Source organism: Struthio camelus, chromosome 3 (genome assembly GCF_040807025.1).
Source record: "Struthio camelus isolate bStrCam1 chromosome 3, bStrCam1.hap1, whole genome shotgun sequence".
NCBI lineage: Eukaryota > Metazoa > Chordata > Aves > Struthioniformes > Struthionidae > Struthio > Struthio camelus.
The window spans coordinates 88,925,530-88,952,093 of record NC_090944.1 but is presented as its reverse complement, the minus strand read 5'-3'; the positions used below and the strand labels follow the sequence as shown (position 1 = coordinate 88,952,093).

Genomic DNA, 26,564 nt, shown 5'->3' with positions numbered 1-26,564 from the left:
AAAAGAAATCTAGATCTCGGCACAGGCTACAAGAGTGTATGATTGTCTGCTAATGAAATCACAGACGAAAAACACTGATACACTTGACGAAATGCTTTTGTTATTTCATAGTATTTGCTTATGCTCTTCAAGCTTAACTCTACAGAAGGCTACGTACAAGCATCAATATACTTGTAGTAAGGGTTAAGAACTTATAGTTTTGCCTTTCCAGTGTTTACATGCCAGGCATTTTACGCCAACAGACCTTATGATACTGTTTAAGGTGCTTATATTCTCTTCTCTTACTGCCTTAAACTGCAATAAAAAAAAAGGGATATGGAGACACGTGAAAAAACCTACAAGGGGCTAAGAGACAGGAGGAAACAAGACGCATTTAAGAACTATAATTAAATCTAACCTAGAACTAATCTAAATACCTAATCAAACAGAGACTCTTACTATAATCGATTCAACATTTTTAATGGAAAGTTGCCTTTGAGTACAGTAAAACCTAACAGGGGGAAGGGAGCAGGAGGGGAATGACATTAAAAAAAGCTGAAGAAACTGAAATACAGAATAAAGAAATTTGAATATAGTCCTATAAAAGGAGGTGGTACTGGCTTCCTGAGGTCTCATTTACTTTTAACATTGGTTTTGAAGTACAGCATTGAAAGCTATTTACTCTTAGCTTGCAAGACTCTCCACCCAAAGAAGGATGAGGAAGAAAGAAGACCAAAGTTAAGACCAAATGAAAGAGCTAACTTCTTATATTAGTAGTATTATAGTAGTATAAATAGTATTTACCAAGCATTCTCAGTCTTTGTTCACTTTTTCCTAGATACCCAACAGAAGTTTTAAGAGTCACTAACTGCAGATTTTTTTTAAAGGTATCTAAGAAGATACTTTCTTCTTCACACTATTTGTGATGGTCTGCGACTCTGTGCTTAAAGTTAGGGAGGAGCATTTTCGTGACTGCCTTATCCTGCTGTAGGCCCATTAGGATAAAAGCACCACACAGATATTCTCTCTCTTGCCCAAGCTGTACCGTTTGCAAGCCAAAACCAACATGCACAGACAGATCCACCTCTACTCCAGATAAGTTTCTTTCTCAAAGGGTCACATGATCCTGACACCTCTTTGCCGACGCCTAGCACAAGATTATGCTACACACAGCTAAAACAGATCTCCTTGCTGCTTTTGCTGTCACAGGTTCCCCCATGACCTCACAGACAGCAGTACTATTTTGTTTGCAACTTAAGTCTACGATGCACGCACCCTTTGGATTGTGAGTTTCTCTAGATTCTTATAACCAAGTCCTACTGATTCACTTGGCACTATAACTAAGAGTGCCTCGTCCTTCTTCATTTCTTCTCTGGCCTACCCCCAACTATAACCCCGTTACATGCTGTTCAGACTCCTAGCACCCCACGTCTAGCCATGTGGCCACCTTTCTGAATTTCTTTGATTGCTCTGTTTTCTTTCATACAAGTAATTTTATTCTCACTTCCAATGCACACTTCTCGATGCTCCCGCTCTTTGCCATTCTCTACCTTCTCTCCGACTATAAGGGTGATCAAAGACAAGTCTCCGGTCATTCAGGGATACCAGTCCAAGTCCAATTCATAGATTTCTCAGGAAAAGTACCTTCCCACACTCTCCCCATGCTAACCTCCATGCTGAGGGAACAGCTAGAAGAATTCTTATTGCTCCTCTGTTCACTCTTTTTCCCCCTAAGATTAAGGAAAAAAAAAAAAAGTCTAGTTCAGGTGCCAAAGCACTGTGACTGTTGTATTTCATGTTCATCACCGTTATCTTGTTTCCGTGAGCCAGCCTACATTTCTTCAGTTGTTATCTGCTACCTTCAACAAACTCGTTGTTGACAGAGAGCCTTTGTGCACCAGTTTTGCAAAAACACATGGCAAAACACAGCTTGCCCGTAAGAGAGAGTCCTCAGCACGCCTGCAGCTGCAGCAACAAGGAACGTCCACAACACACACAAAAAAAAAAAAAAAAAAAACAAAAAAGACAAAAAACCCACAGATGTCCACGACATCTTCACACAGGAAAAGCACGAAGCACCGACATTCAGCGCAAGCAGAGCTCGCAGACTGAGGAGGAGGGGCACAGGGCCGCCAAAATAAACCAACGGACCCGGCTGATTCCCTCCCCATTCCCCCCCCCCCCCCCCCAGGCCACGCCGCCGCCCGGCCCAGGGGCGCCGCCGCCACCCCACGGCCCGGCCCGCTCCCTCCGCACCTCGGAGCACCCCGACCCGCCGGCGGCGACCCGCGGGGCCGCGCTTCCTCCCGGCCTTCGGGGCAATAAACAGCTTTTCGGCCAAACAGAAAGCAGAAGCCCGCGGCACCCAGCCCCTCCCCCCGCCGCAGCCGCCCAGCCGGGCCCGGCCGGCCGCTCACCGGACGCCCGGTGGCGGCGACGGCGGCGCTCGCCCCTCCTTACCGGCTCCGCTCCGCTCCGCGCCCCGCCGCAGCGGCGCCCCCGCCCGCCGCGGTCTTATCGCGCTGACAGCGCCCGGCGGCCCGTGGCGGCAGGGGAGGGCCCGGCCCGGCCCGGCCCGGCCCCGCCGAGCCTCCGCCCGCCCCCGTCGCCGGGGCAACGCAGCGCCCACCCCGCCCCACCTGCCGCCGCGCCCGCTCCGCCAGCCGCGACGCGCGGGGGGCCAAGCGGCGCGCGGAGGTCACGCGGCAGCCGACAGCCAATGGGCGCCGCCGCCTGGCAGGGCGGAGGCGGAGCTGCCTGGCGGGCGGAGTGGTGTGCAGCCCCTTCCCCTCCCCCCGTCGCGGCCCGGCCCGGCCCGAGCGCCCCTTCCCGGGGGGGAAGGCGGGGAGCGAGGGCGGGCGTCGTGCCGGGCGGGCAGGCAAACCCCAGGCCAAGCGGGGCGGCGCCCGCGCCCCAAGGCCTCCGAGGAGCCGCGGGGTTGGCGCGGCCCCGGCGCCTGCAGGTGCGACGGGCCGGGCCGGGCCTCCCGGCGGCGTCACCCCTCAGATCAGTTTTCCTTTCACAGGTCAGTTTTCGGGAAGGTGCCTGCGCTTTTCAAAGCCCAGCAAAGTAGCCGTGCCGCCCCAAAAGGCAGCGGCAGCGGCAGGATATTCTTGGAAACAAGTTCGTGTGCTTCAGGCTTGTGGCTCTATTTACTCCAAGCAAAGCTGAAATTATGTAATGCTGAACGGCCCGAGCGCTGCATCGTAGCTATAACAGTCTCTTTATCCCACGGGGGCAAGCTCCTTCTCAGCTCTTCCCTTGGAGTTCAGCTGGTAACTGGCAGATATTCCCTTAATCATACAACTTTCATCTGTGTTCTGGTTTAATAGCAACTAGAGCACTGCGCATTTTGCTCTGTTTTTTACTTTATCCTGTGCCTTCAGAGCAGAGAGAAGCCAATGAATATTTGGCTTTATGCTTAAAAGGTGCAGTTTCTTGTCTGGCCTCATTACATAATGTTTTGTTAGTAAATATCAGAAATATTTTGTTCTACCACAGTCCCCCAGCTTTACTGTCAGCATTTTTAAATGCAGCTAGAACAGACATCCATCTGTATTAGCATACATGGTTATATCAGGTGTTGCTAGATTGTAGCAGTACAATTTCCAAGCTATACTGTATTGCATTATTCATTTCATTACGAAGGGTTCTGGGTAAAAAGAACCTTGCAAGCAGTAGGAGAGTTTGCACTCTGCTTTGGGATTGGCTTTGAGTAAATTCTTGAAGCAGATTTACTGCTATAGAGTTGGTCTTTGGCATTTGGCTGAGATTTCTGGGAAGAAGGGATTGCCCCGAAAGCTGCTTGAGCAGCGCCATTTCGGAACTGGTTCACGTGTGTAAATAAATCAACGCTATGCCCCGATTCCATCTCACTGTTTTCACCCTCTTCGGGAAATCAGCTTGCGAGGCCAGAGCATTTATTAATTTTTTGAAAAGTGGTAGCAATATATTACAGGCTGTGTTAGCAAGCTTACGCTTTATATATTCACACATGGATGTTCTTATTCTGGGGGTGGCTAGGTTTGGCATAACCTTCCTCCATCCTGATTCTTGAAATCAGAAAAAAAGTGCACTGGATGCACAAGAATCCTGACCTCAGTGCATCCTGCTTACATCCTTAAGCCTCACTACAATACACTGGCCTTCTGTCCCCTGATCTCTGCTAGGTTCCCTGGTGAGGACTTGTTTCAGCTCAGTAATTGCATCAGACAGATGTTACTATTTTAAGGCCTGCTGGCTACCTCAGTGACGTCCTGGTTTTGTAGAACTTAAGCCTACAAGGAGTACCTGGATGCACAGAGCCAGACCTTGGAAACGCTTCAGACATCAAGACCCCAGGACTCACCTGACAAAGTAAATGTAGAGTACACTTGGGGTATATACTGTAGTTACTGAGGTAACTGCAATCAAGTATTTTAGAAATATAAATTTCAATCTGTTTGGCTTTTATGTGCGCATGCACTGCCTCTTGAACTCTTTCCCTAGGCATCTGTTCATAGTCATGTTTCTTATTTTCCCCTCAGTATCTGCTTATGGCTACTGGTTCTACTAGTCCTCACTTTAGGATCAGAAAGTCTCTCCCTTTCTAAAGGGTACTGGGCTAAACGGACCTCTGGTCTGAGCCAAGAGAGCAACTTCCCTGCAAGTTCCAGCTGTGCAGAGCATAAGACAGACAGCACTTTCCTCTAGAAGTTAGGCACCTAAATAACACTTCTACATTTGAAAAAATGTCTTAAATCCCTGAAAGGGGATCCTGAAAGGATTTAAGTAGTTCTATAAAGTGACACCACTATTTCCTAAAAGCAGGAAGCAATAAGGCAACCAGCCAGATGAGCTGTCTTGCTGCAGGAGCAAGGCTAAAGGGAGCAGCCACAGAGCTGCACGCCTGGGGGCCCCTGGCGGCACCCGTTCCCCCAGCCCAGGTGTCCACTTTGTGGGGGAACAGGTTGGTGGTCACAGGCCTTCCATAGCACTTAACTCTCTTCAGTGACCACAGAGAGAACTTGGGGACTTCAAGAAAACTGGCCCACTCAATGCCTAGAATTTAGGTGCGAGTGAGTTGCTAATTCAGGCAGATTAAAGCCTACCTTTAAGCCTGTTTAGTCTCAAATGCTAGAGAATTTGGTGGGATTCAGTCCCACCTATCCTAACTCCCACAGTAGTCACTGAAGAGAAAGGTGAGCCAAGATCCGCACCCCGCTCTTCAGCTTGGAGAATCCTCACTCTGAAGGAAACTTCCTAATGTTCATCTGAAGCCTCTCCAACTTCTGCAGTATAGAAGAAAGAGAAGTCTGTTTTACCTCTGAACCGTAGCTTCCTGTTTACCAGAAAGAAGAGATAACGCTATTTTATCTGTCTTTCAGATCTTCCACTTGCTGAAGGATGGCTATATGTAGGCATCCCTTCAGTCTGCTGGCAGCAGTAGGAAGACACAAGTTTCTGCTGTTCTCTTCCATGAAACTCCTGCCTGTGAATGACTCCAAGACTCTTGCTGCTACCACTGCTCCTGCTCAGCGCTCTCTCCAGGACCAGTCGTAGTATAGAGTCAACACGATGCTGGACAGGTAGACATGTTGTCTATGGTTTCCTCAGGGGAAACTGAGCAGCCCATACTTTTCATGGTGGTGTTGTACGGCAGCATTTGAACAGCAGCAATGAAAGCGGAGCTGATGGCAGAAACACAACAATACACCTTTGGAATATGAGCTTTGCAAGTGCCAAGATTAGGAGCATTTCAGACTGGTGACTTCAGTTTTACTGAAATTAAGAGTTTTCAGATGAGAGTTAGCCTCCACATGGAAACTTTTGAGTGATTTTTTGCAAGGCATCTACTACAGTCTTTGGAAGGGAAGATAGTTATAGCCTAAATTGAAATGCACTGAAACAGTTATCACGCGCCTGCTAAAAAAAAGATTATAAACTCTCTGGGCTAAAAAAAATTGTTTGAGAAAGGAAAGTAAGTGTAATTAAAGATTTTATCAGAACTGTAATGTTCTTTCTTGATGCTTCAAAGTGCGACCTATCTTTCAGATCGTGTGGATTTTCTTTAATTGTAGTAATTAAGCCTCCTCTACAGATAGGACAGCAGGCCTGTTGTTCAGTTTTTAAATCCGAGTTTTACCATAAAATATTGTACATAAAGTACAATATTGTATTGTACATTGATTCTGAATTCACGTATGTCGATATAGATTTCCAGCAGCTCCACTAAGGGGGGTAGAATGATCCCAGTGCTTGGCATAATAACTTTAAGTCGTCTGGTTCATTGTATCAATGTTAATTCACTTATAATTCCCTCTATTCTACAAATAATATCTGAATCCAACTTGAAATCACTGAAGTTTTTCAGTAGAATTCTTTCTGAATTGCAACTTTGCACTCTTTGACTCTCTCTGCTTTACGTACACGCAGGAGGTAACGGCATGGAAAAAGGGCAAAAAACAAGATTATGAACAGTATTTTCCTACTGTTCTCTTGGACAGTAAAACAAGCCCATTAGCACTAAGTCCTGCAAAGGTAGCGTCAGTACTCTCATTCTTTAGTGTCTGAAAATGTGATCCTGGGAAATATGCTCTAGGTGACCCTGCTTGAGCAGGGAGGTTGGACTAGATGATCTCTAGAGGTCCCTTCCAACCTAAACGTTTCTGTGATTCTGTGAAAAACACTGTGGCGTCAGCATTCACAGACAGTGGATTTAGATCATTACTTGCAAAACCACCCTGCAATCCCTGAGCTGCTTCTGTACCCACTATGCATTTTTCATAAACCACCCTCTGTCTACTCACCATCAAAGTTTCAGCTGAAAACATTACAAAGATAACATAAGGTGCAGATTTTGTGGGCTGTTTCTACAGTCTTATTCTCCCTCTTTCCTTTCCACTGTGTATTTATCTATCTAGGAAATTTTAACTATGGCTCAATAATATAATAAAATCAATACTAAAAACTGTGGAGTAATACATATAATATGTGAGCAGTCTTGAATCCACAGTTTTAAATCAGAGAGGTTTTTGGAAAGGACATCTTTAGTCAGCTCAGATTAGCAGTCTTTCAGAAGAGAATGAATAAGGATCTCTTTTCCTAAAGAACCACATACTCAATTTTCCTCTACATTTTCCTACATTACTGTAAAAAACCAGAAAGAGTGAGTAAAATATCAAAATAATTTTGCACTTAAGGAATCAATGAATGGGTCTGAGGGATCCTTTAAAATAACATGCTAGTTTAGATGTGGATAATGTCCACTGTATAAATCATGAGGAAAAACAGTCTGTGAGTAGATGCCCTTACAGATTGCTGTTGGAGGAGAAAGTTGTTGAAGAAATTCAAGGATGCACAAATCCAGGCTGGCAACATTTCATGTCTGAGATCTTCATGTTTCACTAGCTGACTATAGTGGTACAGAAAGACCAAAGAGAAGAAAAAGGGAACGTTATTCAATGGGCAGAGTGCAAGGGCGAAATTAAATAAAGTTGAAAATGGAGTTTAATTGTGAGCAGCCTTTGTAATCCTGGTCTAGGCTTGCCTACTGCAGCAGGGCTTGATTCCCAGAGGTGCTTACTTTTTCATTTCAGCAATTTCTGGTCAGCACACAGTTGACATAAGGAAGTCTTTATTAATGGTTCTATTTCCAGTTTCCAGAACAGAAGAGCAGGTAGCTGGATAGATAGCCTGGCTGTACGATCCCTAGATTTGTCCAAGGTCTAATCTACGCGAAAGAATTCAAAATGACTTAAAGAATTATCCGTTTTGAATGAGTGGGTCTTGTTAGACCAACATTTGCTTTCCCATTTAGATATAGTTCATCCAGTTTAAAGTTCAGGTAGACTGCTAGTTTCGCAGTGTAGACTAAACTAGAATCAAATTGCATTTAGTGCAGTGAGTTTGGATGGTGTAACACAGCTTGCTTGAAATCAAGTTCTATAGAAATGACTGAAGGTGCAGTAACACACTGCAAAGAATCAGAACCGCCTAATGAGAAATGCAAAGAGTGTAACAGTGTAAATAAGTATATACTGCACTTTAAGCTTTAATTTGCACCTTCTTATGGCTCATAAATGTATGCATTACACCATATCATAATCTCTTGCAATTACACACTGTCATGTATCTGTAACAAGGTCTAAGGCCTAGCCCTTGTTCTACAGCAAATAAATAGGCAAAAGATGTGCTCTTTCCTTGAGTCAGTTAAACAGAGGTGAAATCTTAATAAAGGCACATCAGACTGCATTTTTCACATGTCCTTATTAGGTCTGTCTTTGTCTTTATTTGGAACCACTAACTCAGGTGAAAATATATACCTCTTTATCTTGACTAGAACCTTACTTCAAGCCCTAACCCACTGTGAAAAGCTAATCTGCAATTTACAGTAACAAACACTTTATATTTATCTGTCCATATAAACACTATGAAACTAGCTAACTCAGGGAAGGAGCTCTTTTTTCTTATTAGTATTGTTTCTTAGGACAAGTCCTAGTAGATTCTCGTGTATACCACTTATACACTATTTCTGAATTTTACCCTGTGCTTCCTAAAATATTCAATTGAAAATTGAAGTGAAAGGTTTAGGATGGGTGGCTATTTTATAATAGGAGAGTAAAACCAAAATTAGGTAATTCAGAAAGACACGAGGAGCTCCCTGAACATGGACTTGCTGCCCTATGCCTGTTTTGTCCTAACTTACTGATCCATTTGTATCATAATAAAGGTTGTCCCCAAGTATTTGTCAGGATAACAATCTCTCTTTTAAAGGAGCATATTATCAGAGTGGCAGATCAGAAACTGCAGGTCCAAATACCGTGGGCTGTAGATAGGAGGTAAACTTATCTGGATAAAGCTTAGTGAAGCTTTTGTGTTGCTTCCTTCTACCCAGTTCTTTCCACTCCTGGCATCTCTCTCCTTTTCCCTTTTGCAGGAAAAAGCCTTTGCTCATTTTGTCTGGATGCAATTCTGAAACAATCTGATGCTGGTTGTTATTCTTACGACAATTAGCTAACCTTTCTTCATTGCTGTTTCATCGGAGAGAGGAACACCCTTCATTTTTGTTTCAGTGCACATACCTCCGTGGCTGCTGAATTCATATCTTAAAAATGGCCAGGCTGGGTCACAGCAAAGAGCCACTCAGCCCAGCAGTGTGTCTCCAGCTGAGGCCAGTGGCAGTCACCTAGCAAAACTACTTGAAGAGCACAAGTCACACTTCGTACGTGTTCCAGCTCACTGCAGTCTGTGGTTCGATAACTTTCTGGGTTAGACACGGTATCTTTGTGGTTGATAGGCTTTGATTAATTTGTCTTCCATTAATTTGTCCAGTAGGTGCTTGAACCCATTAAACCCTTGGTATTCACAAGGTTGTACAGCGTTGCGAAATCCAATTACCGATCTGTTTAAAAAGCATCTCTTTTTATTTGTTTTGGACCTGTTACCTGCCAATTTCTCTTGGTTTCCTCTAGTTCTTCTGCTTTGTGAAAGAGCGAATAATTATTCTCTAGTCTCTTTCTCTATGATGCTCATGATTTTACAACCCATTATCAAATCTCTCCTCTGCTCTTTCTGTTCCAGTCTGAAAAGTCCTAGACTGTTTAGTCATTCTTTGTATGTAAGTTACTCTGACTGTTTATCAGTTCTTGCCCTTCTTCGTTCCTTTTCTGGTTCTTTTTGGCATGAGAGAACTGGAGCTGCAGGCAGTATTCAGGATGCGAGTTCACCATGAATTTCCTGCGTGATATGATTATGGTCTCTTCTCCGTGCTTCCTCTCAAAATTCCCAGTGTTCTATTTGCTGTCCTGCTCCACCACTGAGCTGATAACTTTATAAAACTGCGTATCATAACTCGGATCTCTTTCTTTTAAGTAGTAAGAGATAATTCAGTACTTCTCTTTGTGCATGTAAAGTTAGGACTGTTTTGACTGGGGTGCATTGCTTTGCAGTTATCAACATTGAAATTCCTCTGCCATTTTTAACCGAATAACTCATATATTGAAATCCTCCTTACAGCTCATTTTCATCTGTACAACCTAGAGTAAGTTATCATCAGCAAATTCTCTCACCTCAAACTCCTCTTCCTTTTCCAGATACCTAATGAATACGTCAAACAACACAAGCCCAGGCACAGAGTCCTGTGAAACTTCTCTGGTGACTGCCCCCCTTCCCCCCCCCCCCCAAAAAAAAAATCCTGAAGATCTGTGAGACATTATTTTTTCCACAACAGCTATGCTGATTTTCCTCCTTATATCCTGAGTCTACTGATTACATTACATATTATCGGTTCTACTGATTTGTCCAGTATTTCTAGAACTCTTGTAATTACTTCAGGCCAGACCTCAAAACAGAAACATGAGGCTTTTGTTTTAGTAATCTATATACCTTTTTTTACAGCAGGGCTTTTCTACATTTCAGTGCAATATAGTCAACAGAAGCATTAGAGAGATTCAACTGCAAAACGTTGTCTTCCACAATAAGTGATGCTGCTCTATATTGATTAGTTTTGGTGGGTTTTTTAGGAAAATAGATAAGCCAGAAAAACAATAGAAAGTTGTTAATCACAACACTATAAATAAATTACTAGATAAATGTAATAATTTTCTGGCAACTTGACTGTGATTGTTACAGATACATTAACAGTACATAATTACAAAAAAACCAATCTGTTTAAAACATTTCTGCTGTTGCACCGGACTCTGACTGTATTTCTCCCTCTGATTTCTGATTTGCAGCCTAATCATTTTGTTTTCTCTCCCCAGGAGAGTGATCAGAACTTTCTGATCTGCAGCGTGAAATGACAAATTGTAAATAAGAGAGCTCTGAATTTCTTAGTGAATTACCTTTGCTGGAAAAGAAAAGGTAATTCAGCAAAGGTAAATGCTCAGTGTTTACAAACTTTTTTTTTCTGATTAGAGCATGGGTTATTCCCATCTTCAGAAGCAGCAATCCATCTCCAGCAGAACGCACTGCAGCTAGTCACAGAAATACTGCTAATCACTCTTCATATGATTCAACCAACACTGACAGCAGTTCTCTCCACTGAGATATTACTGCTCTACAGTAGCGCTTTGCAGTGGTGATGGCCATTGTCAGTTGGTGAAAAACAAGAGCAGGTAGGTTTAACTTTCTCCTGGAAGAAGCATTCAGGGTGCTCTTTGTCTGCTGGTAGAAACCGACACAAAGCAATCAGAGAGCTCCTCCGAAATACGCCTCCTGCTCGGGGGGTCTCGCAGCTCCGCGTCCCTCCCGTGAAGGACACACAGGTGTGGTGTCAGGAGGAGATTAGGAGCTGGATTACCAGCATGGCAAGGTCATGCTGGTACAGTGACGGTTGCCTGCCTGTCACGGCATTCACAGGAGCTGCCTTAGCAGGGTAAACGTGAATGTTTTCCTAGGGCTGTTTTTCCCCCAGCCCAGCAGTCTCAGAGTAAAGATATTTAGAGGAATTTGGTTCCTCGTTGGTGCTTATACCAGCCTCAACTCTGGCACAGGGCAGGAATCTGACAAGAAGACTGATGATACAGAGGAAGCTAAGTGGTACAGGGAAGAGCCAGCGTGCATTATATACACACGTGCATTATATACAAATGCGACGCATGAAGTAGGCACGGTACCGCTCAGTCTTTGTGCTTTTTTAGCTTCCTTTAGGAGGTACTTTCTCCAAATTAGCATTCTTGGACAGGCACTAGCCCTGAAGAGACAGTCGGGCACAAAGCACGCTGTAAGTGTGTTTCAGAGTCTCTCATTTCCCCACAAATAGTAGCAGTCTGTGCTTCAGTCCGAACCATTCTGATAGCATTATGTACGTTCCCCTCAACACTTGTCTTACTGTGTTTTCTGCTCTTTTTCCAAAGGTCTGGATCATTGCTCCAAGTCACTGATTTGAGGCTGTAACGTGGCTTTCACAAAGAGAAAATAACATTGATTCAAGGCAAAGAAGGGAGCCAATTTTGCAGTTTTATGAAAGCCATTCAGTAGAGCTCTATAGTTACTTAGTTGCATTAAATAATTCAGGCAGGTGGCTGTCTCAAATGCAACTGTTCCTTTGTTTCATATGAAAGGTGATTCTTTTTCAGAGTGTTTCAGACATACCTCCAGTAATCAGTACGGAGTTTTTTAGAAACACATGCATTTACACATTCAGAGACTAGCTCCCAGCACCCCTCCAGGCCCTCTGCCAAACATTCTCATTTTCTGATTCAGGCCAAATCCTGTTCACAGTTTTGTCAGCATGACTCTACTGCTTTCAGCAGAGTCACTCTGGAATCACACTGGTGTAAATGAGTTTACTAAAATCTTCAGTGTTCCCCTAATCCAGCATATACCTTCCTAAGCCTTCTCCATCACCTTCAAGCCACTAGCATTCCCCTGAACGCTGACACTCCTGCTAAGCTGACGCACAAATATCAAAACACAACTATCACTCCCCAGATAAGCACCGTAACCCGTGTAACAAACGCTACTCACCCCTGAGCACGTATTTCCAAATGCCAGACATGGAGCCTCTCAGGACCCCCCTCACCAGGCTGCAGAGCTTTCCATAAACCTCCCCAACAACCTGCGTCCCTGGCATATGCCCCAGATGCCTCCTCTCAGGCTAATCTTCTTGCCCCTCCTTCCGCAAGAAACCCAACTGCCACCACTCCACCAATCTCCCCATTTCCATGCAGCCTACTCTTCCCTTGAAAAAGAGGCATCATTCTAAGGAATAAAAACCGGTAAAAAACCTGTAGAGCATACCTGATTTCCTCAGAGAACTGGAACTGAAAAGCAAGTGGGCAGCAACACAGAATGACCTGGGCACCCTCCTTCTGGGGACTCCTCTGCCAGCATTTGATATGGACCCGGTCAGAGTGATGCTGCATCTGCACAAACTGCTGCAGTGAAGCCTCAGAGTTTCTAGTTGGCTGTTAGATGAAATCACAGCTTCCTTGCTGGTCTATTCTGGCTCCTTTTCAGCTTCAGACACGCAGTCTTTCCTGCGGAGGTTTGGAGTTTGGAGGTTGCTCGTTTTGCTTTTCTTTTAGTAGGTTGTGCTACTGTGTCTGCAGTACTGCTGGGGAAAAAAAGAAAGGAAAAGGGAAGGAAGGAAGACAAAAAGAAACTCAGGCAGGCTTTTACTCTCGGCAGTGCAAGAGGATGTGTAAGTAATGCAGACAGCTAAAAAGATTGTGCTAAGTCCTGCAAGAGGCTAAAAGCTTTTCAATATGCCATTCTAGTGTGTTTGCCTAAGTATTGCACATAGGCATATAAAAAGGGAACTGTTCAGCCTTAAGTCAAAAATCATGAGTTGAGAAGACTGTGTGAAGAACTCAAAACTCTGTCTAGTTTTGCCAAAAAACTTACAGTGAGCAAATTGGAGCTGAACTAACACAAAATTTCCTGGGCTCCAATTTCTCTGTCAGCATTAAAAAAAGTGATCAAACCAGGCAATTCAAAATCTGCACCTACATCTTTGAGTATGCAATTTCAGAAATCTCTTTTTGAATTTCCACTTCTATAACATCTACCAGACCAGCAAGCCCAGGCTTCCCTCCTGCTAGTCATAATAAAGAAATTATTTGTTCTAAAATACAGAATTGTTTTAAAGGTGAATGATCAGAACCGCATAGGCACCAACTGTCTCGTGGCTAACGCTGGTGTGCTATGATCAGCTAAAGGGGAAGAAGCCTTGAACTCTTCAAGACAGTAATCTGACTTTGCACTGTGAACATACTGGCAGCAACCAGCTGCCAGAATCTGGGATGGAGGGAACTAAGAAGTCACTACCAGACACTAACTCCTGATGCACCTCTCTGAGCACTGAACTGAGATGTCAATGTAGCATTTGTATTTCTTATGAAGAATTCATGTTTCAAAGTGCTTCCTTTAGCTCGCCTGCCACATATCACTGTGCCAATTTACCCATTAGCTTTAATATATTGAATTACCTTTCATGGGTTCTCTTATGAGTACAACACAATCTTGGGATGTGCCTGAAACATTTGCTGGAGGAAGTTCATTTTCTACTTTCTGCATAGTCACACCTACATCTAAGCATGCAGCTTCACTAAGCCCACGTCCTCGAGGTGCAGGTGCTATTGCTCGTCTAATCTTGCAGTCAGCTGGATCAGCCCACTAACCCAGCTGAAAAGCAATCTGCTATTTTTCTAGGGCAAGTTTTCAGCCAGATCAGCTTGTTGACTTGCCTGACTGCATAGTTACAAGTACTGTGCCAACACCAAGGGAGGCGGGGGACCTGCTTCTGCAAGATGAAGGGCGTCACCATCCATTTTGGCTTCAGTTTGCATTTCGATCACTTAAACTTTGCAATGAAGGCAAACCTCACCATACACTCTCTGAATAACACAAGTGCTGGCTAAGTGGAGTTGTATTGTGCTTGGTTCTGGATTTATAGTCCCCAGGCTTACATCACCTGAACTTCAGAGGAGTTACTGCAAATTTTTAGTTATCTGAGGAGGAAGTCAGGCAATCTCTGCGCGACCAGCAGTTTGTATAAAGGAAGAAGAATCCACTGGTACAAGAGATCACCAGTGCAATGTTGCTGAAAACAAGTAATCACTATTTAATTTGACTTCTCAGTTTCAGAAAACTATTGGAAATTCTCCAGGCGTAAAAGTACTTCCTGTTCTTATACCAAGAGAAATCTACTTTTCAGTTTCAAGGAGACAAAACCTGACATGGGAGGCTATGAAACGCTATAGCAGAATTTTTCGTTTGACACACAAGTCTGAAAGAGTTCCCACATTGGTGCTGTAGTATCTTCATTTCACGAAGTGACTGCAAATTTGTTTAAGCATCTGTCCAGGCATTTAGGAAACTTTTGATGACTCTAAAGAGTTTTGCTCGGAAATTGGACCTCTGCATAATCCCTAGGCATGGGGTTCACCGTATTGAGCTTTATGCCTCTCTAAATTAGACATCCATCCAGTCTAAACCAAAATTCTTCTATAGTCAGTGGGGAGAGATAGGAGCTTCCAGAAGGCAAGTCATTCCCCCCTAAAACAGCTATGCAGGCTAAGTGAGATGAAGATGTCCCCCCACCCATTGACTATAGAAGGAGCCAAGGCAACCGCCTTAAAATAGAAGTTAGATTAGGCATAACCCACCCTTGACTCTTGCGTGCTCACTTTTCACTCACACCTGTTCATGTGTTGTAGGCAAAAATACACTGCAAATTGACAGCTTAGGTACATGCCTCTCCTTTTCAAAATCAGGCCCTGACAGCATGATAAAAAAACCATCTATTTCACCTAGTCATAACAGACAAAGAGTTCACACTTCAAGAGCACCCACAGAATTCACCTTTTTTGTGAGCTGCAGCAGAGCTGCCAAAGTGCACACATTCAAACTGAGTGACAATTAATTGTTTGTGTTTTTTTAAACACCTGGAGGCTCTGATCGAAGAAAATGCCCCATCGTAGTAGGTGCTGTGCACAGAAAAACACAAACACTCACCATTACAGGAATGTACGAAAAGCAGTTTCCAAACTACGGTCTGATTGACTCTGGATTTACGTGTGTGTGTGCACGTGCAGCTTTCTTTGACTGTAGGTCACACTAGTGACCTAGACTAGTGACTAGTGGCCGGTGTGCCCTAGAGAGTCCCTGCTGTCACAATGGAGAGACAGTGGCCAGCCCTTTAAAAACCTCAGCTTCCCTTTTGTTTTGGCATACTCCAAAACTACAAAGTCACCTTGAGAGATTAAAGCAGTAGGAAGTTTAGTATTACTAGAACAGCGTGAAAAACCCATGCACAGAGGGAGAGGCCATAAATACAACGAGCACACCTGGGGCGCGGGGGGAACCCGAGCCCGGCAGGCACAAGCGTTTATATCCTAGAGAGGCTCTCCACAGCCTGACCACAGCCCGATGTGTTTGCCCGTGTAAATATTAGGCACCAGACTTGCTGTGGGATGTCGAGCAGCGTAAAGGCAGAGAAGAGAGGGGTTGACATGAGCGCTTTCAGAAGAGGCGATCTGCCTGACAGTTGTGGGGCGGTTGGGTTTAGCCATGGTTTATGAATTCTGTTTGATAGAAAGTGCTGGTGTCTGTATTTGCGTCACGCAGCAAATCCGTTTTGAACATTGGCTTCAGCTGCCTTTCCCATTGTCTTTTTATCTCTTGTGTTGATTAAAAAAAGGCCTCTGAAGGCTTATGAACAGAGGAAAATTGTTCAACCTTGATGATCTTCTGTTCAGGCTGATGTGTCCTTGGGACAAAGAACTGGCTACAGCAGAGCGAAATCCATCTGCGCAGTGCCCAGGTGTGCCGGCAACTAAACAATAGCAACCAAGGCACAAATTTTATCGCTGAATAAGAAAAAGGTCTGATGACCTCAGTGGAAGGGATCTAACACATGACACTTGAGGGAGAGGAGGAAAAAAGGACAAGCAGCAGCAGAAAGCTAACAAATGTTAAACTTCGTATTAAGGAGAAGAAGAAACCATGGACAGCAGGGAAGATGGAAAGGAAAACCCCTGGGCTCACTAGAGGACTGCTTTGAGCCAAAGACTACCCAGGGTCTTGAGGATGTGGGACCTGTGAGCGTAACCTTGAGCTGTGCATGTCTGGTGCTCTCTAAACTGTCTAGAGATTTGTCAGCAACTCGTGCATGCCCAGCCTATTTTTCCTATGTTCTTGAGCTATCCTTTGCCAGTGGAATGGGAAACCAACAGGTCCAAGGAGTTAGCGAGATCTGGTGCAGCGCGTGCCTGGGCTAGTGGGAAGTCCCGGTGCCCCTGCGGTTGCACTGGGGTGGGGATGGAGATCTCTCTCCAGGGATCACTGCGGGCAGAGGAGCTGCGTGCCGAGCAGGAGCGCAGTGGTCCAAAGGCAGCAGAGAGTTTAGATCCTGCCCACTCTGAGGACGCCTCCAAGGCTGGGAGATGAGCACAACCACCTGGTGAAGGCTCAGCAAGGGATGTGAAATGCCACCATGACAGTCTGCAATACCTTAAAGTTTGGAAATGCTCTTCCAGTGAGGGTGAGAGTGTCAGACTTCCAAGTCTGCCTGCACGTTGCATAAAGTCAGTTTTTTACTTTCTGTCTCAAGCCCAGATTGGACATAAATCTTAATGTGACTACACTTTTAAATAGACATTTCTGGTCAGACCAGATTGCAGGGGTGTGTAATTTGGGAATAGAAAAGCCTAAGTTCTGCATGCACGCGGCACCAAAAGGGTACTATTGGCATGGCCTGCGTGTGTCACAGCTGACAGCAATGAAGTTTGACTGATGGAAATGGCTTCCTTCAGGCAGAGCAGTTTTGTTCCTACGCCATCTCTGAGCCCTCTGTCTACTTCTGTTACTGGAAATGACTTACATGAGTTGCTAAATCTGTCTCTATTGATTAGCACTTAGTAAGTGGCTGCATGGCTTAATATAATGATCGTAACCCTTGCTGCTGTTGTTATTCTTGAGGTACAGAGGACTGTTCTTTCTTTTTTTGGCTGCAGGATGTTCTTATTAGCTCAGCCTGGAACTGTGTATACCTCACAGGGCACGGTGTTCAGGGCTTTTTTGTTTTGTTTTTTTTTAAGTGCATTATGCTGGCAACAAGTAGAAAAAAAGTGCATATTCCTAATTTCAAATTCAAATGAAGCTATCCAAATGACTATCTACTAAAACATTAATGGGGTATAAAACGTCACATGGCTCATCAGTTTTTATTCCACTAGGTATTTTACTGGATACCATTATTACTGAAAATGCTTGGTTTTCCTATACGTGCATTTACTACACGACAAATAGTTTTGGTTTACACTGCTTTGTAACTCTGTGCTTTGGCTGAAAAATCAAGGTGATCTTTTTTCAGAGGAATCCATTCATATTTGCCTTTAAACGCATTCATTGCAAATATCACATTATACAATTTACCGTTACCTGACAAGCTGCTAGATTCTCTCTCTGCTGTTTTCCTGACTGTGGCATTACACTTTGTGTTACAGCGATGATAGTTCTAAAATGGAAAAGTCTAAATGACTTTTCCTTAGGTCACACATTCCAGCCCATTTTCTGAGGAAAACCTGATCTCAGGTGTCAACTACTGGTTGACATAAATTCATTCAGCCATTTACTCCAGCACTTTCTACTACTTTTCACGTTAATAAGAGACAGTTGAAAACACAGGTAAAATTTTATGTGGTTGCACAAACGATCAAAAGTATTTCTCATTGCTATGGTTGGTTGTATGCGTTCAGACGCTCAGCTAAGATGGTAACAGTGCATTTCAGCGAAGAGAGAGCACACAGGCTGTTGTAGTGTTTAACATGCCTGGTCACGTAATGTTCTTGTCTTAGCCCCTCACGCTATCATCCTGCAACGTCTGCACCGTCACGGATTGGTATTTCTGTATGTTACTATTCTCTAGGATTTCTTGGGGAAGAGGATAAAGCAGACAGCTTAAGTTCCTGATTTGGTTTCTTGGAGAGTTTGTCTACCTACTTTCCTCATGAGCTCTGCTGTACCATTTGCCTGTACCTGAAAACACGGTGGAAGGACCTGCTGCAGGTCTCCCAGCCCCAAGCGGAACAACTGCTGCCAATGAAAAGCAAGAAGCTTGCAGGAGGCCACCTAGCTTTCCAACCAACAGAGTTGTGGTGCAGTAGTGCCAAGGCCCTCGTGGGGACACAGATGCATTCATTTCCTCATCCAACAACTCTGCAGTTGCTCTTTCTCATTTTAGGACTTGGGAATCTAAAAGAAGCTGCAAAGACCTGCTACAAATACAGCATGGAGCTATCCCCTCATGCTGCTGCTATAAGGTGTCTTGACAAAAACACGATGAATTTGGTCCTGGCTCTCCCTAAACATTTCTGGGAAGTCCTGCAGTCACCTCAGCTGTCCCTAAATTGCTCCTGCCCAACAAGAAATGGAAACTGAGCAGTCACCTTCATCTCTGCTTTGAGAAAAGGACTGGTGCTGGCACTAGGGGACTGGGTGGAGCAGCCCAGGGGATTACAGTAGCACTCCAGCCTCTCCCATCGTTTGATAGGACTCCCATTTGAAACCTTCCTGGGCGCTACTGCTTCAAGGAGCTGGGACTGGTGTCCAAGCCTCAGTGACTGCAGACAGAAGAGACGTGAACACCAGCAAGAGACAGGGAGGAGGCTTGCCTCTAGAATAATGTGCCTGCTGTCCATAAGCAGAGTTGGTTTTGCTCGCGTTCATGCTGACCTGCCAGGTTAGTTCTTGGAAAAGTATTTTCGCGAGGCAGTACTGGAGAGCAGAGGCTCTGCAGCCTCTGGGACGTGCACTCTGCATGCCAGCTGTTTTAACACATCCTACTTGTACTGAACGCATTTAGGAAATGCTGCTCTAACGCTTTGGATGTCACACAAAGTGTCACCTCAGTAACACCAGTGTTGTCCTGGCCAGTGATAGGAATACTAGACTCTTTAAGATAAAGTTTAAGTTAGTCTGCTTCTGTAAACACAAAATCTCCAAGATATGGATAAGGAAGATTACAAAAATTAGCAGCTAATACTAACGTAGACAGTTGATGCTGATTTAGCTGAAACATACAACAATTTTTAGTCATTCTTCAGAGGATGCTAATCTTTATCCTGGCAGGCTGATATACAAAACCACAATCACAGGATCCACAAATGACTCATCCCAGAGGGCTCTGCTTCTTCAGTGTCAATGTAATATTCTACCAAAAACATGTAAATGCAGAACATCACTTAAGTGGTAGCAAAGGCTAAGAGGGGAATCCTTGGCAGTACGCTCCACGGTTCTGGCTACAACCTCCGTCCGCTCCGCAACCCCGCGTACGCTGTAACAGGTCTTATATTCTCTTCGTAGGACTACAGAGAAACACAGTGCAACTCAGTCTCAGGTGGAGGCTGTCATTTCAATTAAATGGCCAAAATCAAAGCATGCATGTTCAGGGGAGGGATGAATTTTTAAAGGGGATACTTGGAAGATCCTGATCTAGAACCAAAGCACGCTGCACCCCATGCCTTTAATCTCAATATTCAAGCACTTTCCAATGAAAGAGAGTTTTGTCTGCTTTCTCTCGGTTTTTGGCTCCTGCTCTTGATTTCTAAAATGGGAGGAAGGATGGTCTTGTGATTATAGTTGCAGGCTAGGAGTCAGGAGATCAATGTCCAGCTTTTCAAAATCTTCCTCTGTATCTTTGGTCTCTGTTCACCCCGGGAAAGAGTGGATGACACTGCTTCCTGACCTCCTAGGACTGTAAGAAATTTCAAGATGCAAGAAATGCTTTCAAGGTCTCTGTCCACAAAGTCAAGGCTTTATTGTGGCAAGGCCCTTGATTTCAGAAGCAAAATTTTCACAGATAAACCACTATGGACTAAAAAGGAAGGCATATAAAAGAGAAATGAAAGGCAAAAATGTGTATGTTAGTCATTTAAAGCAAGGAGGACGGCTGTAATTCTTTGTTTATGGAATAGATATTCCAGGATAGTTTGTCTGTGAAAATATCACCTGTGTGATTCTCATCAAAATTAATGTCACAGGTTATGAGTACAGGGCAAGTTCTGATTAATGCTGGGGAAATGTAGTCTATTTACCAAGACCTATCTAGAAGCCCTTTGGAGAAAAAACGGTGCAACGTCATTGTTTGGGATTAAGCCGATCAGTCAACACAAACCCTTCCATGTGTTTGGAGACACATGTCCCATGGAAACATGACACTGTGTCTTCTTCCCTGGACGATATCCTTGATGCCTCTGAGAAGGCCAAATTGAGGTTAGTGAGCTATCTTCACTATATGCCCTTGCTCGTTTCCTGGAAGCCGTCGCCCTCCAAGGTTTGGCTCATAGACTGGTAATGAAACACGCTCTGGCACGCAGGATTTTCTCCTGCAAGTCCCTGCCTGGTCTCCTGTTATAGGCACAGTGAACCTGTACTGTTATCAAACAGCAGCTTCAGGTAAAAAGGCAGCCTGGTGCATAAATTTTAAGTATAGCCTATATGAAATGAGTCAGTGCAGACTGTCCTACACAGAGCAAACACTTCAGATCAGTAACCTAAAATTAATACCCCTTATTTTCCTGGCTTTCTGTAACATTTGGCTACTGTTGGCCAAACTGGCCTTTGAATAGATCTTTGAACTGCTCTTTCGATAGACCAGCAAAAGCTCAGGAGCATCTCTGAGGTAAAAAATGCTAGATTTAAAGAGTGGTACTTGGATCAGAATTTGGGTAGCTATCTCTAGTTACATTTCCAGAAGAAACTTTGGCTAAATAAGTGCACTGTATACATCTAAGTAAGTCTTGTTGCTCACCTTGCAGGCGAGCTCAGGTAGGCACTCAGTGGCATGCCAACAGACGCATGGCTCACCCATGAGATGTCACTTTCAGATCATGGCCATGTAAATACAGAAATACCACTTCCCAAATATATTACAGGCTGAGCTTTTGTCTAGCAACGTTACACAGAAACATCAAGTAGTGTTACTCATGTGATTTTTGTCAATCCAATAACATTTGCACTGTGTCAGTGCCTAAAGTGTAGGCTGTTCAGAGTCCCACTGTGCCAGATGTGGTACAAATAAATCACTTTCTTCCTTAAAGCAGGTAACAATCTAATGTTTGGAGACGGTGGAGACGGGGAGGGGAATCTTGTTGCATTCCTTTTTTTTTTTTTGGGGGGGGGTGGTGGAATTATGCGCTCCAGTGCTCCATCGGACAATGCTCACTGCTTTGTGGGGAAACTCACCCTAAGAGTTTGCAAGGAGACAAATGAACCCAATAAGGCAAAGCAGAAAGGGCTGCTGCTCATAAAAGTGCTGCTGGTCAGAAAGGAGCCAGCACTGAGAATGAATTCTGGCTGCCTCAAGCTGTTGGAAACTTCTGAGAGGGCAGGCTGTGGCAGGAAATAAAAAAAGCACATTGAATAAATCACTTGATGCTCTGATTAAGAGGCATGGGACTGTGTATCATGTGCTAGTTAAAGCTGTAAGCTCCAGCCTTGAAGATATTTGGTACACAAGTGGTCTGAATGGGCAGATGGTATTCATGAACAGGACTTCTAGCAAAAGAGGTCAAACCAAGTCACTTACAAGTGGAATTAAAATGTAAAGACAGCTCTCTCTGCATGTGAATGATTTTTACAAGACAGCTAATGAATCAGGCTCGTTATAATTGAATCTTTTTTAACAACAAAATCATTCTGTGTAACAGAGAAAAGCTTTGCCTTCGTTTCCTTTCTGTCAGTTAACTACACTCATGCATTCCCAGCATGAAATTTGCCTCCAAATAAGAAAGCAAGCTGGCTGGTACTGACTAAAAGTATTCGTTCTCATAAAGTGACCAGTAAGGCCACAGGCTGAGTGACATAACGCAGCGAACAGCGGCAAATACAACAGATAAAGCATGGCTCAGTAACAGCAAGGGCAGTGCCTGCCTCTCTGGACGGCGACCTGGCCTTACTTTCCTACGGGCATTGCTATGAGCAGGCACCTGGATGGGTGACGGATCATTCTGAGCCGTGGAGTAAAGCAGATTGCTCAGGCAGGTCAGGGAAGAGGCTCGCTGCCCTGGAAAGGTAGGGAATCGTTAAAATCAGCCATACGGCAGAGGCCCAGGGCTCGCGGTGCTCCTCCTTCCGGCAGCAAGGGGACAACTTTGCTTTCTCCCGTCACTGCTGCGTCTGGAACAGGGGTAAGAGGAGCCCCGTTAGCAAGCGCAGGTGCTAGCAGCCCCTCAAAAAGCCCGACCACCCTGCACTGAGTGATATAATTAAGGGGGGGGGGTGAATTATATCCCAGGGTGGCAGCAGCAGCAGCCAGAGAGCTGCTCACAGGGGAAGGACGACGAGCCAGTGCAGAGGCCCTGAATAGTATTTGAAAGGGTCCCAGGGAAGGAGGGATCCTTTCACCTTTTCTGTGTGTACATCCAACTTTGGGGGTCATTTCTTACAGTCCCATTCCCCGCATTTTCATTTGTCGTAAGAGCCCACCCCCGCCACCCCCAACCCTCAGCACATCAGCAGAGTATTTCACATTCAGGAAAATAATATCCCGGCTGATTTTACTCCACACCAAACACCCGGGGATTTCAAGCGCTCCTCTTTGCCTTCCTCAGAGCCCGCGTGAACAGGAGCCGCGCTCTGCTCCCCGCTGCATCACTCAGCGCCAGCTCAGCCCGGGCGCTCGCTGCAGCGCTGGCTGACGCCCGGCTCCCCAGGCGAGCCCGGCAGGTCTCGCCTGCGCCCAGGCGTTGCCCCGAACGCCTGACGCCAGGCAGCGAGGGGCAGTCGACGCCAGCGCTGAGCTCCGGGGCCGACCCCGCAGCCCGCGGGCGCTGGGGAAGGCGCTGCTGGCCCCAGGCTGCCCAGCGCTGCTCCGACAGGGCCGGCTGGCCGGGGCTGCTGGAGGAGGCAGGCGGCTCCCGCGCCTCGAGCTGGGGAGGAGGCAGCATGCACCAGCCTCACAAACCCCAGCAGAAAGGGGCTGCCAGCTTGGGACAGCTTTGCTCTCCTGTGGGAAACAGCGTGGCTTTTCCCTGCTCTTCCCATGCCACTGCTGCATCACCAGTCCCAGCAACGGGCAGAAGCGACACCCGAGCCCCTAGAGGCTTGGGCAAGGCAGCAAAGAGAGCCTTGCTCCGCTTGCTGTGGCAGGTACAGTATGGAAAAGCCAGGGAGCTGCAGGAGAGCAGAGACAGGGGTAAGAGAAAGAGGAGAAGACTTAAGGGAGTTGCCACAACACTAATTAGCGTTTGAAGAAGATGCAGGAAGTTTCCATCATTGGGCAGAGCTCTTGCATATGGGCCTGCGAGCTGTGATTTCAGCTGGGCCCTCAGAGACAGCGTCTGCAGGAGAGGCCCAAATCACCCTATGACATCCACGTGGGAGGGAGGGCACTGGCCTATCCATGGGGGTGGGCTGTTTAAGTAACACCAAGAGGCCTCAGGTTGGGTTGGGATCTTTGCATGGTAGGCACTGCACAAACTCATAGGACGAAAGCCTTTGCTCCAAAGGACTGGCACTGCAAATAAATCTGCTGGTGAAAGGTAGGAGAGAGGAGACAGCAGAGCATCACATTTTTATCTGCAGGAGAAGAGGAAGTACAGCGAGAAGCAAAGGCAAAAGATGGTAAACCACAGAAAAAGGACAAATGGAAGAACAGACAGTGAAGCCAGTTGAAAGTGGACAGACAGGGAGGAATGGATAGCAAGGCATGGGGCTTAATAGCCGATCTGCAGAGGAGATAAGCAGGGATTCAGCACAGTCCAAGCACAACGGCAGCCAATTTTCCCCCCTGCTCTTTCTTAAATGAACTTCCGGCATCAGCCCGTTCTGCCTATCCCGCTGGAGGGACAGAGGCTCTTTGTGCAGAGCAGATGTTGATCAGCATGACCCTGAAGAGGAAGATTGCGTTAGATCGGTATCATACTAATTTCAGTATGATGAATGTATACTGAATTTCAGTATGATGAATGTATACTGAATGTATACGGAATTTCAGTATGAATCTTCTTCAGTGGCAGAAGATACACAGCCAACGACTGTATATTCTGACTGATTGCTTGCAACCACTTCATTTGCCATCTCTTTCTTTACAGCCCAGGTCCCAAAGCGGAGGTATATCATTCTGAGGCGATACTTTTATTATGAGCCTCAGACTCTTCAGCAACTAATCAAAATGTGACTTTTATTTCTTCTGCCCATGCCCGTTCTCCCCACCACGTATGAATTTAATGCACGAGTTACACTTGTGAGAAATACCAAACCGAGGCTTTTGGAAAATAAAGCTGTATATTTAACCACAAGACATACACAGCATAAGCAGAGGCTTTACTGTGCCTCATTCAGCTACAGGGACCACCAGAGACTGGGAGTGGAGGCGATCCAGCGGTTTGGCTCTCACAGACCATTTCTTGTTCTCCGCGCTGAGTCTTTCAGCAAATGGGGCGATTCCTGGGCAGCTCTTGTGGCAGCTCTGGAGCACAGATTTGCCAACGGTTGCTCTTTTTTAAGTTTCAGCTGAAGGACATTTATTCATTTGTTCTTTGTCTCCTATTTCTCCCTATTTTTTTTTAATAGGTTGGAGAACAAGGTATGGAGAGCCAGAATCGCCAAAAAGAAATTGATGACATTCCTTTCTGGCTCCTGGGAACCTGAAAGATTGCCAATTGTTGGCAAATATGCAAAGGGCCGAATCTAAGCACCCTCATTTGATGTTAGAAACGGGACTTACATGCAGCATAGGACTTGTGAGTTCTCTTTTGACTTCTGCTCTCCATAATTCATTAGTTGTTGCATGTGACTAGTCAGTTAATCCTACACATTACTTCTGCTATGCACTTGTGTGTTAGTGAGTTCATCTAAAACTGGCCTGTGAGAAACAGCTCCGTGAAAGGAGCTGTAAAAAGGACCCCCTTTTGCAAATGTTAGCAGAAAATAAGAGGAAGGCAGAAGTCAGTTTGAGCAAAGACTGATCTTGAATGGGCAAAATATTTGGAAACAGTTTCTTTCCTTTTCCATTCAAGTCCTGTCGAGCTGTGCCAATCCACCCAGAGAGAAACGAGGTACAACACAGGCAAAGGTTATGTCTGATACAGACAACCTTCTCTTCTATCGCATTACGTGGTCAGTTTCTGAGCTGTAACTTGAACTGAGGATCAAGTAAATGTAACAAAGACACAAAGCACTAGTCAGACTTCAGCAGGCACAGGTCCCAAGATACAGTTTCCAAACTTTCCAGTTTGCGGTGAGCATCAGATATCATCATATCATCTATTCTTTTAAGAGGATTCAGTTGTCTAAAGGGAACGTAAGACTGCCAGTGACCAATTAAGGTATGTAGGTAATTAGGTCAGTTTGCTCGTTTTTGTCTCTATCCTCTATTTGCCAGGTTTTATTTGCAAGTTATGCCTTGTCGTTTCTGTGAGCACGTTTATTTGACAACTGCCAGCAGAGAAGCAGTGTGTGATGGTTTGGCCCTGCCCTCCCAGAATGATAAAGGATAGTTTGAGCTTAGCAGACCACATGCACAGTAGAAAGGTCCATCTTCATTTAGACTGGGGTGTCATCACCAGATCTTAATGCTGAAGAGGTTCACAGAGGTCTTAGTACAAATAAGCCTCAGGAGCCATTCAGCAGCAGGGCTAGCATGCAAATGAAAGGTAAATAAATGACAAACGGTTAGAGCTTCAGCTTGCAGAGTGTCAAGTAACTCTTGGAAAGTCCTTAACACTTTCCACTTCAATTAATTTCCATGGAAGTGGCGAGATTTCAGCACGGCCAGAGCTGTTCCATCACTTTATAATACTGAACTGTAGAGAATGAGAGGAGAGAGGAGTTGCAGAGCCTGGGACTGTGGGAGCTTTGCCTGCATGTGGCAGTTACCCACTCTGCAAACACGGCTCCTGGCCATGACTCGCGCAGCCCATTCTTCTTCTAGGGTGGAAAAAACACCCAGGCAGCTCCAGCCTCTGGAGTACTACTGATTAAATCCAAGGCCTTCTCTGTTTTATTTAAGGATTAAATTCTCATGTTCTAAGACTAGACGTCCTGACAAAAACCTTCCTCTCCCATATCTCCAGGGCTGACAATGTGTTAGCCTGTAGTCCACATACAGTATAGAGATGAGTATCATAGCAAAGGTCACAAATTTGCTAGCATTT

At 45.1% G+C, this 26,564-nt stretch overlaps 1 protein-coding gene and 1 long non-coding RNA gene across 11 annotated transcripts in view; one reads left to right on the top strand and one right to left on the bottom strand.

The window, feature by feature from the left end:
• LYST (lysosomal trafficking regulator) overlaps positions 1 to 26,564 on the bottom strand; it is a 148,884-nt gene that overhangs the window by 87,999 nt on the left and 34,321 nt on the right. For 4 of the 10 annotated variants that reach the window (XM_068938952.1, XM_068938963.1, XM_068938955.1 and 1 more), the window contains exon 2: positions 12,703 to 13,018. The exons of 2 other annotated variants lie outside the window; for them this stretch is intronic. In XM_068938952.1, the coding sequence (XP_068795053.1) occupies positions 12,703 to 12,827 (125 nt within the window). In that variant the 5' untranslated portion in view covers positions 12,828 to 13,018. Of the gene's footprint in view, positions 1 to 1,648; positions 1,689 to 2,439; positions 2,551 to 11,791; positions 11,802 to 12,702; positions 13,019 to 26,564 lie in introns of those variants that run through there. 4 more of the 10 variants (XM_068938953.1, XM_068938962.1, XM_068938959.1 and 1 more) reach the window with 4 other exon arrangements.
• On the top strand, positions 2,718 to 11,978 carry LOC138066787 (uncharacterized). The gene is made up of 3 exons (XR_011140286.1): positions 2,718 to 3,004; positions 5,346 to 11,075; positions 11,817 to 11,978. It is a non-coding gene; the product is annotated as an uncharacterized lncRNA (long non-coding RNA).